Source organism: Vicugna pacos, chromosome 1 (assembly GCF_048564905.1).
Source record: "Vicugna pacos chromosome 1, VicPac4, whole genome shotgun sequence".
In the NCBI taxonomy this organism is placed as follows: Eukaryota; Metazoa; Chordata; class Mammalia; order Artiodactyla; family Camelidae; genus Vicugna; species Vicugna pacos.
In genome coordinates, this window is record NC_132987.1 from 85,991,567 (window position 1) to 86,006,050 (window position 14,484).

At 32.6% G+C, this 14,484-nt stretch overlaps 1 protein-coding gene across 1 annotated transcript in view; it reads right to left on the minus strand.

The window, feature by feature from the left end:
- The window catches only part of EPHA6 (EPH receptor A6), a 724,129-nt gene that overhangs the window by 647,794 nt on the left and 61,851 nt on the right, over window positions 1-14,484 (minus strand). Inside the window, exon 2 of the mRNA XM_072966895.1 lies at window positions 12,934-12,998. Within this exon, the coding sequence (XP_072822996.1) occupies window positions 12,934-12,998 (65 nt within the window). The remainder of the gene's footprint in view (window positions 1-12,933; window positions 12,999-14,484) is intronic.

The window sequence follows — 14,484 nt, forward strand, 5'->3', positions numbered from 1 at the left end:
TTAATGAGAACAAAAAAAGAGAATGGATATTGGATGACAACTAGTAATTTAGCCCATTCAGCTAAAATCATTTCTTCTTCTTCCCCAGTATAACTTAAATTTTCTGCCTCCCTTGTAGTTAGGTGCAGTAATGTGAATGGGTTGTAGCCATTAAAATATAAGTACTGTGTACCACTTACACATTTTTTATGAAGGAGGATTATCCTTTCCATGGAAGGAAGAGGAGGAATTTCTGACAACTGGGAAAACTCACTTTAAACTATTACAAAAGTGAGAATAATATTCTCTTCTGTTTGAATTATCACATATTTGGGGTTTATTGGTAATCCAGTTAACAATACCTGAACTGACATCATAGTGACTATACAATTTCTCATCCAAACAAGGACACTTAAAAATAAATGGGATACAATTAATTATTCTAGGACAACAAAAATAAATGAGGACTATTCCAGGCAAACCAGGACTTATGGTTATCCAGATAATTAACATAGTATTTAAAATAGAAAGAATAAAAAACATAATATGTTAGCTGTATCTACTTCTTTAAGATTTATAATGTGGGCATTTCTTAGAGCAATTTTTAACAGGAACCATGAAAAAATACTTCTAGTGTGCATCAGAAAACACTACATTTAAGGTAAGCAGATAATTTGATTAAATGAATATCATTGTTAAATTGAGCTATCTAAATCAACATTACAGATCTAATTTTACCTCTCCAAATGTGGTCTGCAGAATGCATATATGTGTGTGTGTGTGTGCCTATATAATGTATTTTAAATCATTGATATACGTAATTATTTGAAAAACTTTTAAAATTTCACTGAAGTATTTTGGTATACACTACTACCTACCTAATTATGGGAGAGATAAAGACTAAGTTAGGCATTACATTTATGAGTACAACAGGTTTTTTTTTGCTAAAATAAAACAAAGTCAAGCCATTTTAAGAACCTATTTTGCTTACTATGGTACATTAGTTCAAAATACTAATTGCATGGAATACAGAGTACAAAACCTATTTAACATTTAATGCTGACCTATGCTTTTTGAAAGCTTGACTGGTTAGTATAAATTCTCTAAAATTTGCAGTCCATCTATCAACCATTAAAAATCCATATGCTCTATTTTTCATTTTCATCTTAATAATAAGGTGCAGTACTAATAACCATCTGGGGTTAATATTTCCCAGATGTGATTCAGATCATCAACTGCTCTAAACTGGTCATTAATTCTTTGAAAGTATATTATGCCTTGATTGGTGTTGCTTAGATAGCTTATAAGCTCTTTTATAGTCTTTTTATTTCTTAGATAGTTATCTTTCCCACCCACATTTCAACTTCAAATTGAATGAGAAAACTGGTAAGGAGAAAATGAATGCTCTGTCTAAAATACAAAATTGAGAGTAAATATATAAACTTTTCTACCTGTTCTCAAAACCAATGCTGAATAAGAACAGAGTTCAATTTTCACAACTGTTAAGTCTTTTTGTCACAGCTGATTCGGCTCAAAGTTAATAACTTTCCCAGCTCCAATGAGAGTTGCAAAATATAGTCTTTAACCAATATGCACGTAAAATAATTTTTAACTTGTACATATACTTAGCTATTCAACCAACTATTACTGCACATCTGTCATATGACAGTCACTAACTCGGATATAGTGACACATCCAATCCATACCTGCAACAGTTTATAATCTTGTAAGACAGACATTTAAATATTGTGAGATAAACACTGTGATATACATTGAGGTTCCTGGTGTTTCCAAAGAGTTTCCTAATTCAGCCTTTGACAGTATGTCTTCTCAGAAAAGATGGAAAATGTTTGCCTTAAAAAAAAAAAAAAAGATAGGAGAAAGCCAGAGAAGGTAGGGGTTGGAAAGAGAACTTTCCAGATAAACTCAACAGCAGAGACAAGAGAAAGCAAATTACAGGGAAGAAACTACAAGTCTCTTCAGAAAAAGCTGGAAGATAGACTGGCTGAAGGTAAAAATGAAGAGGCAGCTCTGGGCCACAGGTTAAACGGTAGGTAAGGGAAGCAGGGGTCAAGAAGGGTAGGGACATGATTAGGTCTTCAGTATGGAAGTTAAGTTTCGGCAACTAGATGAAGGATGGGTTAGAAAGTTTGGTGGAAGGGGCCAGAGAAGGACCCAAAGGAAGTGGATAATTTAAAACATAAGCATGGTAATTTGGAGAAGAATGATGAGGAGCCAAATTGATATCATGATGATAAAGACCGATTTTAAAGAGCTTTAAGTGATAGAGTCAACAGGACTTGCTGACTGGTTGTAGGGATAAGAGTGAGTCAATACAAAAAAATTTACAAAAGTATTTGGCCTACTATATAGTTCATCTAGTTGTTAATTATTTCACAAATAATCCTTAATGGTGTCATGAGAGAATATAACATTTGTATGCGTCTGCTCTGGATTTAGATACAGACTTTCTCATTTATAAATGAAATGGCTTATACATATTTTGAATGACTCTGGTTACAATAAGAATTTTCTGATAAAACTGAATCTTAGCTTAGATTATACAGTATGGGAGTTCATTTTAAAAGGACAACTGGAAACTTCTCTTGGATGAAGGAGACCAAAAGTTAATATTTTATAAATAACAATGTAAAAAAAAAAAGAGAGAGAATAAAGAAAAGACTATATTATGTGTATCAAGGGTAATTGGCTTAAAGTGATCCATATCTTTAAAAATAGATCTTCTTAGAGAAGACACCATCAAGACTAACATTAAAGAACAGCAGACAATGAAAAATGATTTGCAAACATACTTATTTTTCAGTTGTCCACAGAATATGAAGTTAATTACAGACTCACCGATGTCAGTAAATACTTCACATTTGATTTCCTAAATCATAGTTACCTGCTTTCTTCTTACTCCTCTTTCTTATGTCAGAAATAATTTCATCAATATCCAAAACATGTTCTTTCAATCGGTGAAAAATAAGGCAGAAACCCATTTACTTACTTATTTGCACAGGTTGCTATACAGGAAGGAATATTTTGAGACAGTGTAGAGACGTGCCACATATCATAGCTGTTCAGGTATTAATATTTAAACATTTATGGACTCTACTAAACTATGCATATTCATTCACCTGTTTCCCGTTTCCCCGACTGCCTGCCTGCAGGGGAGGTCGTTTACTCATGCAAGAGATGAGAAAAGAAGGCCTACAGCTCTGGGTGATTCACGTTCCTGCATTCTCCTTCTCAAGGAATTCTACTTTCCACAGCTTTTCACGTTTCCTGGTCGAACTCAATACAGTGCCGTCTCTTTTTTCTGCCATCACCATTGTAGTCTTCGTCATCATCATCATCAGGTTTACAATCTGCTTTCCCAGTTTGGTAGTTTACACAAAGGGAATTCATTTTAGGAATATTAAAGAGCTGGAGCTTGAGATTTAACAGCAAACTGGTCAACTTTAGAAGTGCCCAATACCCTGCTCTTTATTTTCTCATGGCCTTTTCTCTGTATGTGCTATTCTCCATTCTCCTCTACTTACTGGCTGGTTGTCCTTCACCTGCTGTTTGTTGTTTGTTTTCCTGTTCTCTTAAAACTTTTACTTGCACATGATTTTTTTTTTTTTAACCACGGTCCCTCTGCTCTCCTTTTCCATGTATCCTTTAGCCTGTCTTTATGGCAGAAGTTTCTGACAGCTGTTTCCTTTTGTCTCTGAACTTAGAACTCCTAAAGCCCTAAAAAGGAATCTGACTGATTTGGCCATTTATGGAAATCACACGTGACAGGTGCCAGGTAGCTGACTAGCCAATTAATTGGATATCTTTCAAATGCCCACTTTTGTCTCAATAAACTATGGTTGAGGAAGTACGGCATCCTAACACTAACCATATTAGAAATCCCTCAATAAGCCTCTTGGTCAATTTGCTTAGAAGACTGTGTGGAAATGACAAGCTCTAACATTACTCTTAATTTTGTTCTCTAATTTTTCTAACATTTCTAATATATTCATTTCTAAAAGGGTTTTTTTTTCAGTTTTGGATTGAACTATTTCATGTTTTACCCTTATTTAGCTGACAGTGAATAACAGACGTGCATAAGGACCTAGTTATTTAAAATGAGACACAAAAGAATAAACTCAGAAGAAAAACACCGAAGAATATTTCATTAGTTCTTTCCTAAGTGGAAAAACATCGAAACAATCTAAATGTGTATCAAATACTTTTATGCCACTAACTAAACAACTGTACTTAATAATTATTAACCGTCCTTAGCTTTGGGATAGACTTTTGTCATCAAAGACACATTAATCTTTTTTTTTTAGCATTTTTCAATAACCACATACCTTTTGACACCTGTTCATTGTAACAACATTGTAACTAGATTAAGACTGCACTTGAGCAACCTTATAGATTATTCTATACTCTCCACAACATCAGTCACAGTGTTGAAAATCGATTCATGGTACATTGAGTGGTTAACCATCCTGGCTTTGGGAATGAGATGACCTTGGTTTTAGTACCAGCTAAATGTCACCACAAACTTGGGCAGGTGATCTAATTTTTCTCAGGTTCAGCTTTTTCATCTATAAAATGGTGCTAATAATATTTATTTCACATCGATATTATTAGGGTTAAATGAAAAAATAAATTAAATGCTTAAGCACAGTTCTTACTGCAGACCCATCACATTAATAATTTGAATATTTGGGGGCAGAAATTTACATTAGGTTTCCTATGAAGCCAAGGTATGTGGAACCCAATTTCTACAAGCTCCTGGGAGTGTCATGGTCTACTTACTGAGCCTGCACACCAAGGAAAACTCTGAAGTCTCCCCTTATTGATTCATAAAAAATAACAGCAGTAATGTCATATAATCAAAGGCATAAAAGCTTGATTTATTTTTTAGATTAAAAGGATTTGAAAATAAAGCCAACTGATACCAACAGTGATTGAAGTGAAGAGAAATTGAAAAATTCGGACAGCTCATGCATTAAAAACAGAAGGCAGAGAAAATTAAGGGAAAATCATAATTTGTGAAACTCTTTAAGCAAATGTTTCAACCAATTATATAATGTTGATGACATTTGAAAATGAAAGGAACTTCTGTGAAATGTGCCAGAGCATCTGATTCTTCTTAACAAGGCTTGCCTTCAGGGAAAAGTATTTTAGCAGAACCTCACCTTCTGGGGGTTTTACCAGAGCCTAACCTACTTGAGGGAAGGAAAATTCCCAGCTCCAGCCAGCTCTAGTCTTCCATGTAGGGGGACACCCTACTTCAACTCCTCCTAGCCATCCTGTCCCATCTAACAGGGGAAAAGAAAACTGAGAAGTCTGGGTGAAGCTGACAGTCCAGGAGCACAGACCCACCAAAAGACTGAGGCTTAATTATGAGCCTATAGACTACTTTCCCTGCCCCTAATATCTTACCACATTACTACAGGCCTATATACCTCAGTTCTTATTACCCATACATTACATCTACTTTTCAATAAAAAAAAATTACAAGATGTACTAAAAGGCAAAAAAACACTGTTTGAAGAGGCTGAAGAGCATCAAAACCAGAGTCCAATATGGCAGGAATGTTGGGATTACCAGAGCAGGAATTTTTTAAAATCATGGATAATATGCTCGGGGCTTTAATGGATAATGTACACAACATGTAAGACTAGATGGATAACGTAAGCAGAGAGATGGAAATTCTAAGAATGGATCAAAAAGAAATGCTAGAGATCAAAACGGTATAAGGGAAATGAAGAATGGTTTTGATGGGCTCCTTCTGAGAAAAGAATCTCTGAGTTGAAGGATATGACTGAAAGAAATTTCTTTTAAATGTGAAATAATATGACTGAAACTAATATGATGGATATTTAGAAAACTACTACATATGTTGTGAAGTTTCTCAGAAAAAAAAAACTATGTAGGTATCAGTTTTGGAAAGAATAACTGACACATTCATTTTAAACTGAAACTGTCATTAAAATTTATATTTTCAGAATTCAAACAGATATCTATAGTTTTGGATAATTTCAATGTACTATAAAATGAACAAAAATGTGGTACTAAAATCTGCTACAATTATAAATTGGTTCTTACCGTAAAATATAGATATTAACTATTTGTAGGTATTCCATTCTCTATCATAAATACACTCTATCTTTGATTTTTCAACTTTGGAACAATATTAGGAATTGATGAACTCTTGCTAATGGAATAAAGGTAACTTTCTACACAGCTGAATTGTAATACAACCCTGTTTTATTATAAAAATCATTATTTTTTTTTCATTGTAAGAATAATTAGTAACTGAACTGCTAGGTTCCCTCATAGCTTTTATTTAGGCATGAATGACTTGAATCTCTATTTTCCTAACTATCTCAGGGTAAACGTCCTAATACCAATTCACTATGCTTAAGAGATAAGATCACATATCTTAAATTATCCTGCATTATTGAAAACCAGATAGGATTACATATCTTATCTTAAGTTGTTCAAACTCTAATGATCACTAAGTTACAACATTTGCAAAATACATATAATATATATTTGAAACCAATATTTGGCATCTAAGAAACACAAAGTTTTCCAATCTCTAGTAAGATGTAACTCATTATACAATAGCACTTCTTTCCCACTGACATTCAGTTTTCTCTTAATTTTTTTTTGTTAAAGCATACTTCACTGTTGAAAGTTTGATTTTGAATACTGGGATGCTTATATCTGAGTCCACTACAACTTTGTAACATAGATCTGATCTACTATGTATACAGTAGCAGCCAAAAGAGGAGAGTGGGGGAAAAATATCCAGAACAAGCAAATCTTTCATTTTCTTGTTAAACATACTACTGTGAATAAAAATAAATGGTGAAACTATTTCATGTGAGTTGATGGAGTACTTAAAAATCAAGTTATTTCCATCAATATTAATTATGTACAATTTTAGGTATATATTAAATAACATGGAATTTCTATTATTATGAAAAGCTATGCTTTAACTATCAGGTTTTGTGGCCACTCAAATAAGTCACTTATTTTTTCAATTATAGTACCAAAATCTTAAAAAAATGTGATTATTACATTTTAAGAAGTATAGTAGTATACATTTTAAGTATAAGTATTTTAAGTAGTTACATTTTAAGAAGTAGTATAAGTACTAAATCTCAAAGTAGAACAATGTAAGTTTTTCTCTTTCTTCTTTTTGTTCTCTTTTCTTATAGTTCGATGACTAGAGAAGGTCCTTTAACATTTATTGTAAAGCTGGTTTGGTGGTGCTGAAATCTGTCAGCTTTTGTTTATCTGTGAAACTTTTGATTTCTCCATCAAATCTGAACAAGAGCCCTTGCTGGATAGAGTATTCTTGGTTGTTGAGTTTTTCCCTTTCATTACTTTAAATGTACCGTGCCACTCCCTTCTGACCTGTAGAGTTTCTGCTGAAAAATCAGCTGATAACCTTATGGGAGTTCCCTCGTATGTTATTTGTTGCTTTTCTCTTGCTAACTTTAATATTTTCTCCTTATCCTTAATTTTTGTCAATTTGATTACTATGTGCCTTGGTGTGTTCCTCTTTGGGTCGATCCTGTGTGGAACTCTCTGTGCTTCCTGGACTTGGGTGACTGAAATAATGTAAGTTTTTAATCATGAAGTCCACTTTTTATATTCTAAAAAGCTTTTCATTTTTCTGTTTAGTAGCAGTCACTTTTTATTAGTTAACATTGAGCCAAGATTCCCCAGTATGACAAACCCCCACTGCTGTTTGGCACTGAATGAGAGGGACCCCTTCTGTAATGAGTATTAAGGATTTTGAATATCAAATTTAATTTACAGGCCCTTTTATTGTATTCTCTTTCATCTAAAATGTTATATATTGGCTAAAATAACCTGAGTAAATAAAATATGAAAGGAAAGGAGTAAACATGAGAGTTAATGTGGCAAGAAAATTTATATGATTTTTCTTTCATACATTTTCAGATTAAGAGAACAAACTCAGGAGATACACATGCATTTTTTAATTGCTACTTTTGTACAAAGTTATTGCATGAGCAGTGTCTTTTGTGTTTCTGTGTTTTTCTCATTAGCATTACAATGGCACGACTTCTTAAAGACTAGCTGCCTTCTTCTCTAGAGATTTTCAAAACTCAAATAGGTCCTTCAGGTTTACATAGTAAGATTCAGTACTTAGCAAACAGAAAATCCAGGGCACATGCCTATACTTAAATGTTTCTGAAAACACTTCTTCAGTATTCACTTAACTTCTATAGTGCTATGCACAAGTTTTTATTCATGCAGCACTCTTTCATTGATTATCATGGCACTGTGTTAGCTACTCTACCAGGTCATCATAATTTTATGACCTTAGTGTAGTATGTTTGACAGATAAAGGATGGAAGGGACAAACACAGGATAAAGTTCTTAAGAGCTTTGAATTATGTAGACATAAAATTCTTGGCATTAGACAGTGAGAGCACAGAATTAAGAATTACAACTATGGGTTCCCAAATTCTCTGAGGTATTCATTCTTTTATAAAACCAAGCTCCAACTTCTATATACATATAGTTATTCAATTTCACTCTGTTTTCCACATACCAGTAATAACACCTACATTTTGAACATTTTTTCTTAATGATTTTCTAAGGTGTCTTTCATTACCAAGGATTTATATTATTGCCTTAAATAAAAGAAATCTTCAATAATTTTTTTTTATTGTGTGTTTAAGTAAATCTGGAAAGTTTTTACCTTTACTTCTACTTACTGGGGCTGAGATATACACTATCTAAATCAACTAATACATTGAAATTCTAAGTCTTCTACAATACAGCTTAGTCTATCATCATAGCCTTATTTCCCACCACAGCCCTTCACTCTAGCCACACAAATGATTCTCAGCATTCCTAAAACATAATGCACACATTTAAAAATTCTGTGCGTGTCCTCATGCCATTCTCTTTGCCTAACAGGTGCTTTCTATCCTCTCTTCCAGCCCATAAGTGATTTCTTCAGTTTACAAGAAAGAGCTGATGTATCACATCCTACTACCACTTTTCCTTGAACAGAACTGATCCCTCTCATTATTATTCTTTCACAAAACATTACTCAAAATTTCCTGAAGACATTCTCTTTGGTCTGATGATTGTGTAGAATTATCTCTAAACTGCAAGACTCCTTGTGCATAGGAAAAAACTCTTAGAACACTTTCACAGAGTACAAAGAACATAAAATTAAAGTTTACTGAATTGAATTCTGGACATGACTTAAAAAAAACAAAGTGTATTTTCTGCACTGGCAAAAATGAGTTAACAAGAAAGCATTTCAGAAAATAAATATATTTTCCTTTTATTTCTACAAAACTAAAACATCATTTGCTCAAAACTACTCATATTTGCTAACCATAGGTACTTATGTTACACTTAAATAACCAGTAATGGTTTTGTTTACAGGCACATCATGAATGCCTACTCCTGTAACTACATTAGTGTGATATTACTGGTGGAATGGGTATTTTAAGTTAAAAAATAAATTAAAAAAAACCACTATGAAATAATTTATTAAATCATATATTTTATACAGTAGATGGTTTCAAAAATATCTATTAGTTCAATTCTTTACATAAAGAAAATGTTATCAATTTTAAAGTTATTCACAGAAACTAGTTTAGTCAGAGAAATATCAAATATACTTTAAATCATAAGATTGCCAAATATATCACCTAGTTGTCTTTTCTCTCCATGACATATTTGTAAAACCAACTGAAGTAGTGTCTCTGAGAAAAGGCAACTTTAATTAAAATTCAAATTAGCATGGCTCAAAAAACCTGAGACCCTCAAAAAGCTAGAAAATTTCAAATAGATATAATTTTAATATGCAGACATAAATGGTAGTTTAAATGTTATAAACCGATTTACAGCTTCTATAGATTTCAAATTATTTAACCAATTATGATGTCTGGATGCTTTTCAGTCTTGCCATTTTTAGTAGATTTCTTTCAAAGCTTTTCATCCTTACCATTTCCTTACTTGTTTTACCTATAAATAGCATTAAGTAAAGCTCTACTCTTGTCAGTAATCTATCCTCTGCATTCAAAGAGAAAATTTAAGCTGTATGTTTTCTTTAAAATTTACTCATGTCATCTATCCATTTTATTATTTCCCTTGATTCACCTTTGTTTTATCTAATTCATGAAGCTTAGTCCATATCCATTACAAAGTATGTCCATGTACTCCAATTTTCAAGTATCCCTACTGGCAACACGTGCCATATATACATTATTATTTGGGGAATAATCTAAAAGTAATATAGCCTATTCTATCAGTGATATTCCAAGGTAGCTGAGTATTCAGTTTACTCTTTAATTTCTGAATCCATGTGCTATTTTTCTCTCTGTAGTCTATATTATTGGTCATTGCCCTTTATCTTTACATGGCAGAATCTTAAAAGAAATAAAAAGTGCACAGCTGTGAAATAACCACCCCTACCTGTGAAGATTAGTCTATATATGGCTCAGAGTTTCTGTTGCATCACTTCTTAGTTCTGTGACCATACTGAAGTTATTTAACATACCCAGGTCTCAATTTTCACATCTTTCAATAGGGAAAAATTATACTTGATTTCTAGGACTCACGTGAGTAAAGTGCTTTGAACAAAGCCTAACATATGGTAAACGCTCAATGAATTTTAACTATCTTTTCATTTTCTACCTTATTCTATTGTATTTATTTTCTACTGTACTCTCCTTCCCATCTTCTTTCTCTTTCCTCTTGCTCATTCTTGGGCTGGTGCCCAACATGTACATCTCAGTTCAGCAGTACGTTTAACAAGGGAGAAAAAAAATCTGAATCAATTATGCAAATATCACACGTAAGTAATTTTCTTTGAAAATTCTTTGAAATTTCTATGAAAGGAATACTTGATTTCTAGGACTCACGTGAGTAAAGTGCTTTGAACAAAGCCTAACATACGGTAAACGCTCAATGAATTTTAACTATCTTTTCATTTTCTACCTTATTCTATTGTATTTATTTTCAGGAAGTTTTCAATGCTTCTCTCTGTTTGCAGTTCCATCGTAAGTATCTGGGCTTCAGAGTCAGAAATAATTTAGTTTGAATTGGAGGCCATCACTCACTATTTGGCCTATAACTTCTTGGCATTTTTTGTTTCTTGCCATCTTTAAGACTGGGCTTCTCCAACAGGGAAAAAGAATTAAGACGTACTTCTTGAAAATAAAGTATAAAATTCTTAGTGCGGTGTCTGGCAAACAGAAAACTATGAGGTAAGTAAGCATCACTTTTCAGACAATTCTTCCCTCTCTCTATAGTAAACCACAAGTAGAAAAAAGCCCTGTTTCATAACACCAATGACAAAGTCATTATAAGTATGATAGCAATGAAGTTTATTTGTAACTCTGTAAGTCTCTGTGTCTCCAGTTACCAGTTTGCTTTAGAAAATGCAGTCTGATCAAACCAAACAAAATCACTAGAGCAGGGGTGCAACTCCTGTTCCTCACATGATTCTTTGGCTATGACTACATAAGGTCAGTGATAGTATGATCACTAAAATTTTTGTCATTTTTTTCAGAAAATGAAAAAGTGAGGCTTATAAACTACCTAACTAGTTGTAAGTTACTTAGTATACTGAGAAAAGGACATGTGTATTTATCTTGGAAGGGCATTACAAAAAAGAAGTTTCACTCACTTTTTGAAAATAATTGTGATAAATGTGACATTCTCAATACACTCAACAGATACTGATATTTATTCATTTTAATGAAAATAAGATAATAAAGAAAAGTATAATCTTAGTTTAAAAGGTATATTTTCAGAAATGGTTTGAGGAGAGCTCTATTAGAATAAAACAAAAATTTCAGAAAAAATAAAACCATAGTCTATAAAACAAACAAATCTAAAGAAACAAATGGCCGGTTAAACAAAGACATAAGAACTGAACTCTTCATAGGAACTTTCAGTTGAAAATATACATGTTTAATGATAACTATTGAATAATTTCTGATATAAAGTTCTGATTTCTGTTTCAAATTCAAACAGCAATATTTGAATGATTCTAAAAAATAAAAAAGTTTTGAGTCAACTTCTCCATTGAGATTTAAATTTGTAGGGATAATGAAGAAAGCAATGTAAAACAATATCAAGTAAGAATGTGATGAATAAGAAAAACACAGTTTCTAAGAAAAGGAAGAAAAGCTAACCCAAGTGTATCTGAAAAAGGTTGACAATTCCATTACTGAAGATTCTGTTTAAACAGAGAAAAGCAAACTAAAAAGCTTCACAACCCATCCTTTTAATTTTAGCTTGAAATGAGAAAAAAAAAAGATGTAGAAATACACTGTCATGTGAAAATGACACAAAATATATCAAAACATATAAAAAGTCAAGTATAACCATAGGTAAAATGATGTTAATACCTGAAATGGTGTACCTTGGAAATTACACATCTTTATAATCTTTTCAAAAGCAACTACATTCTGCTAACAAAATGCTAATCATAATGTATCTTTTTGCCAAGTTCAAAAAACACAAACTGCTTTGGTAGACTCATACTTTCTAATAAATACCAAATTGTTAGTATCTGTAAAATCTATTTACAACAATCTATAGTTTTTTTATGCATAAGTTGAGGTTACCAAATTTAATAAATATATACAAAGAAAAGTATCTTGAACGTAAAATTTTATTTCTAAAGAAAATATTCATATGGGAGCTATTCTAATACTACAATGTATAAACAATATATTAAGGAAGAATTATTAATTTAGAAGAAAGCAAAGAATTTTTATACCATTGATTATCAGTTCTAATTGTATTTTAATATTTCCTGTGGGATTTAAGTAATATGCTAAAATTCATACTAAATACAGCTAAAAATACACTGTTCCTTTAACTATTATAATAGATGCTAAAATTAACCTACAACTATGACAATTTTAGAAAGATATTTAAACTTACCCCATTTAATGGATATGTTTTCCATCCCAGCTCTCCCAGCACAGTTGTTGTATCAAGCAACACAACTGGAATTAAATAAATTAAAAAAATTGCATGAACTTCTCAATTAATGTAAAATGTATCAGTAATTTAAGTCATTAATGTTAACTCCCTTATTATTATTCATTGCATTAGCTTTAATAAGTTGCATTACTAACTTTAAAATTATTTGACTACATGAAATATTAGCATATAATGATATTAAGTAATTCTAAAATGTATGAGGTGCTTACAAATTAAGTTTAAAATATGAAATTTGTGTTTAGCAATGTTAAATAAAATGGATAATTGAATAACAAAACTGATAAAGTCATTTTTAACAGCTGACTTTTAAAACTGATGAATGTTAGAGAAGGTAATAAGGAGGATGTAACCACCAGCTGACCCACGAACGGACCTAAGCAATGAATCGGAGGCTCTCCAGCTCCTCCCCTGTCCTTAGAATGTATGCTCTGCCCACCATTCCCACAGCGGGAGCTGTTCCAAGGAGAGAGCCTTGAGAGAGGAACGCACGGTTGAGACCACCTGGACATACACATGAATGAACCCAGATTCAGTTGAGGCCTCTATATAAACTTCAAGATTCTAATGGGCAAGTGCAGAGATCTATTCGTCTTACCGCTGCCCTAGGCCAGCTTGGTAAGTAAGTTTCCTTACCTACCACCCTCCAATCTGAAGTGATCTGCCTCTTTGTTCAGACTCTCCTTGCCTTCCAGGAGTACAGGGCCAGTTTGCAAACCAACCATGAAATAACCATCATGGCTTTATCTGCCATTTTCATATATAGTTTTTATATCACATTAAAGGAAGAGAAACTATTAAAGCAGGCTTCTTTATTTTCTTTCTGTGTTATTAAATACCCTTATACATGCTTGGAAAAGAATTTTTAAAAAAGGACATTTTGAATAAACCTATTATCTTTAAAGCATAGATTACATTATTATTGTATGCACTAGTATACTTACTGCTAAGGGAGGCAAAAGCAAAAATAAAAACCATGCATCTTTTTTCCTAACCAAAAGTAATTCATAATCTGGTTGAAGAGACATATAAACAAATGATCAGAACATTTCTCTTAAATTCTAAAAGACTATATATAATAGCTCAGCAATTAAGTTAGGCTAAGGCTGATAGGGCAAGTCTGGGAATATTTCACAAAGGAAATGCAATTTGGGCTGGCCTAAGATGAGGAGGTCTTCAAAAAGATGTGATAAGAAAAAACTTTTTTTAAAATACTTTGTATAACTTAACTGAGCTATGACTAAGCCAGTCCTCAGTTGCTGGAGTAGGGAGCAGGAGTAGAGATTATTTGGAGGAACTGGGAGGACATCAATGAGACTATATATAAATGGTGATCAACTTGAGGTGTAGTGCTTCTGGCAGGTTAATATGTAGTGCCCATGATTCAGCAGATCTTTATTTTAACTACTACCTCCATGTCTCCCAGATGCCAGTAAGGTCATGGACCACACTCTGAGAAACAATGCTTTGATATCTTACCATGAGTTTTAG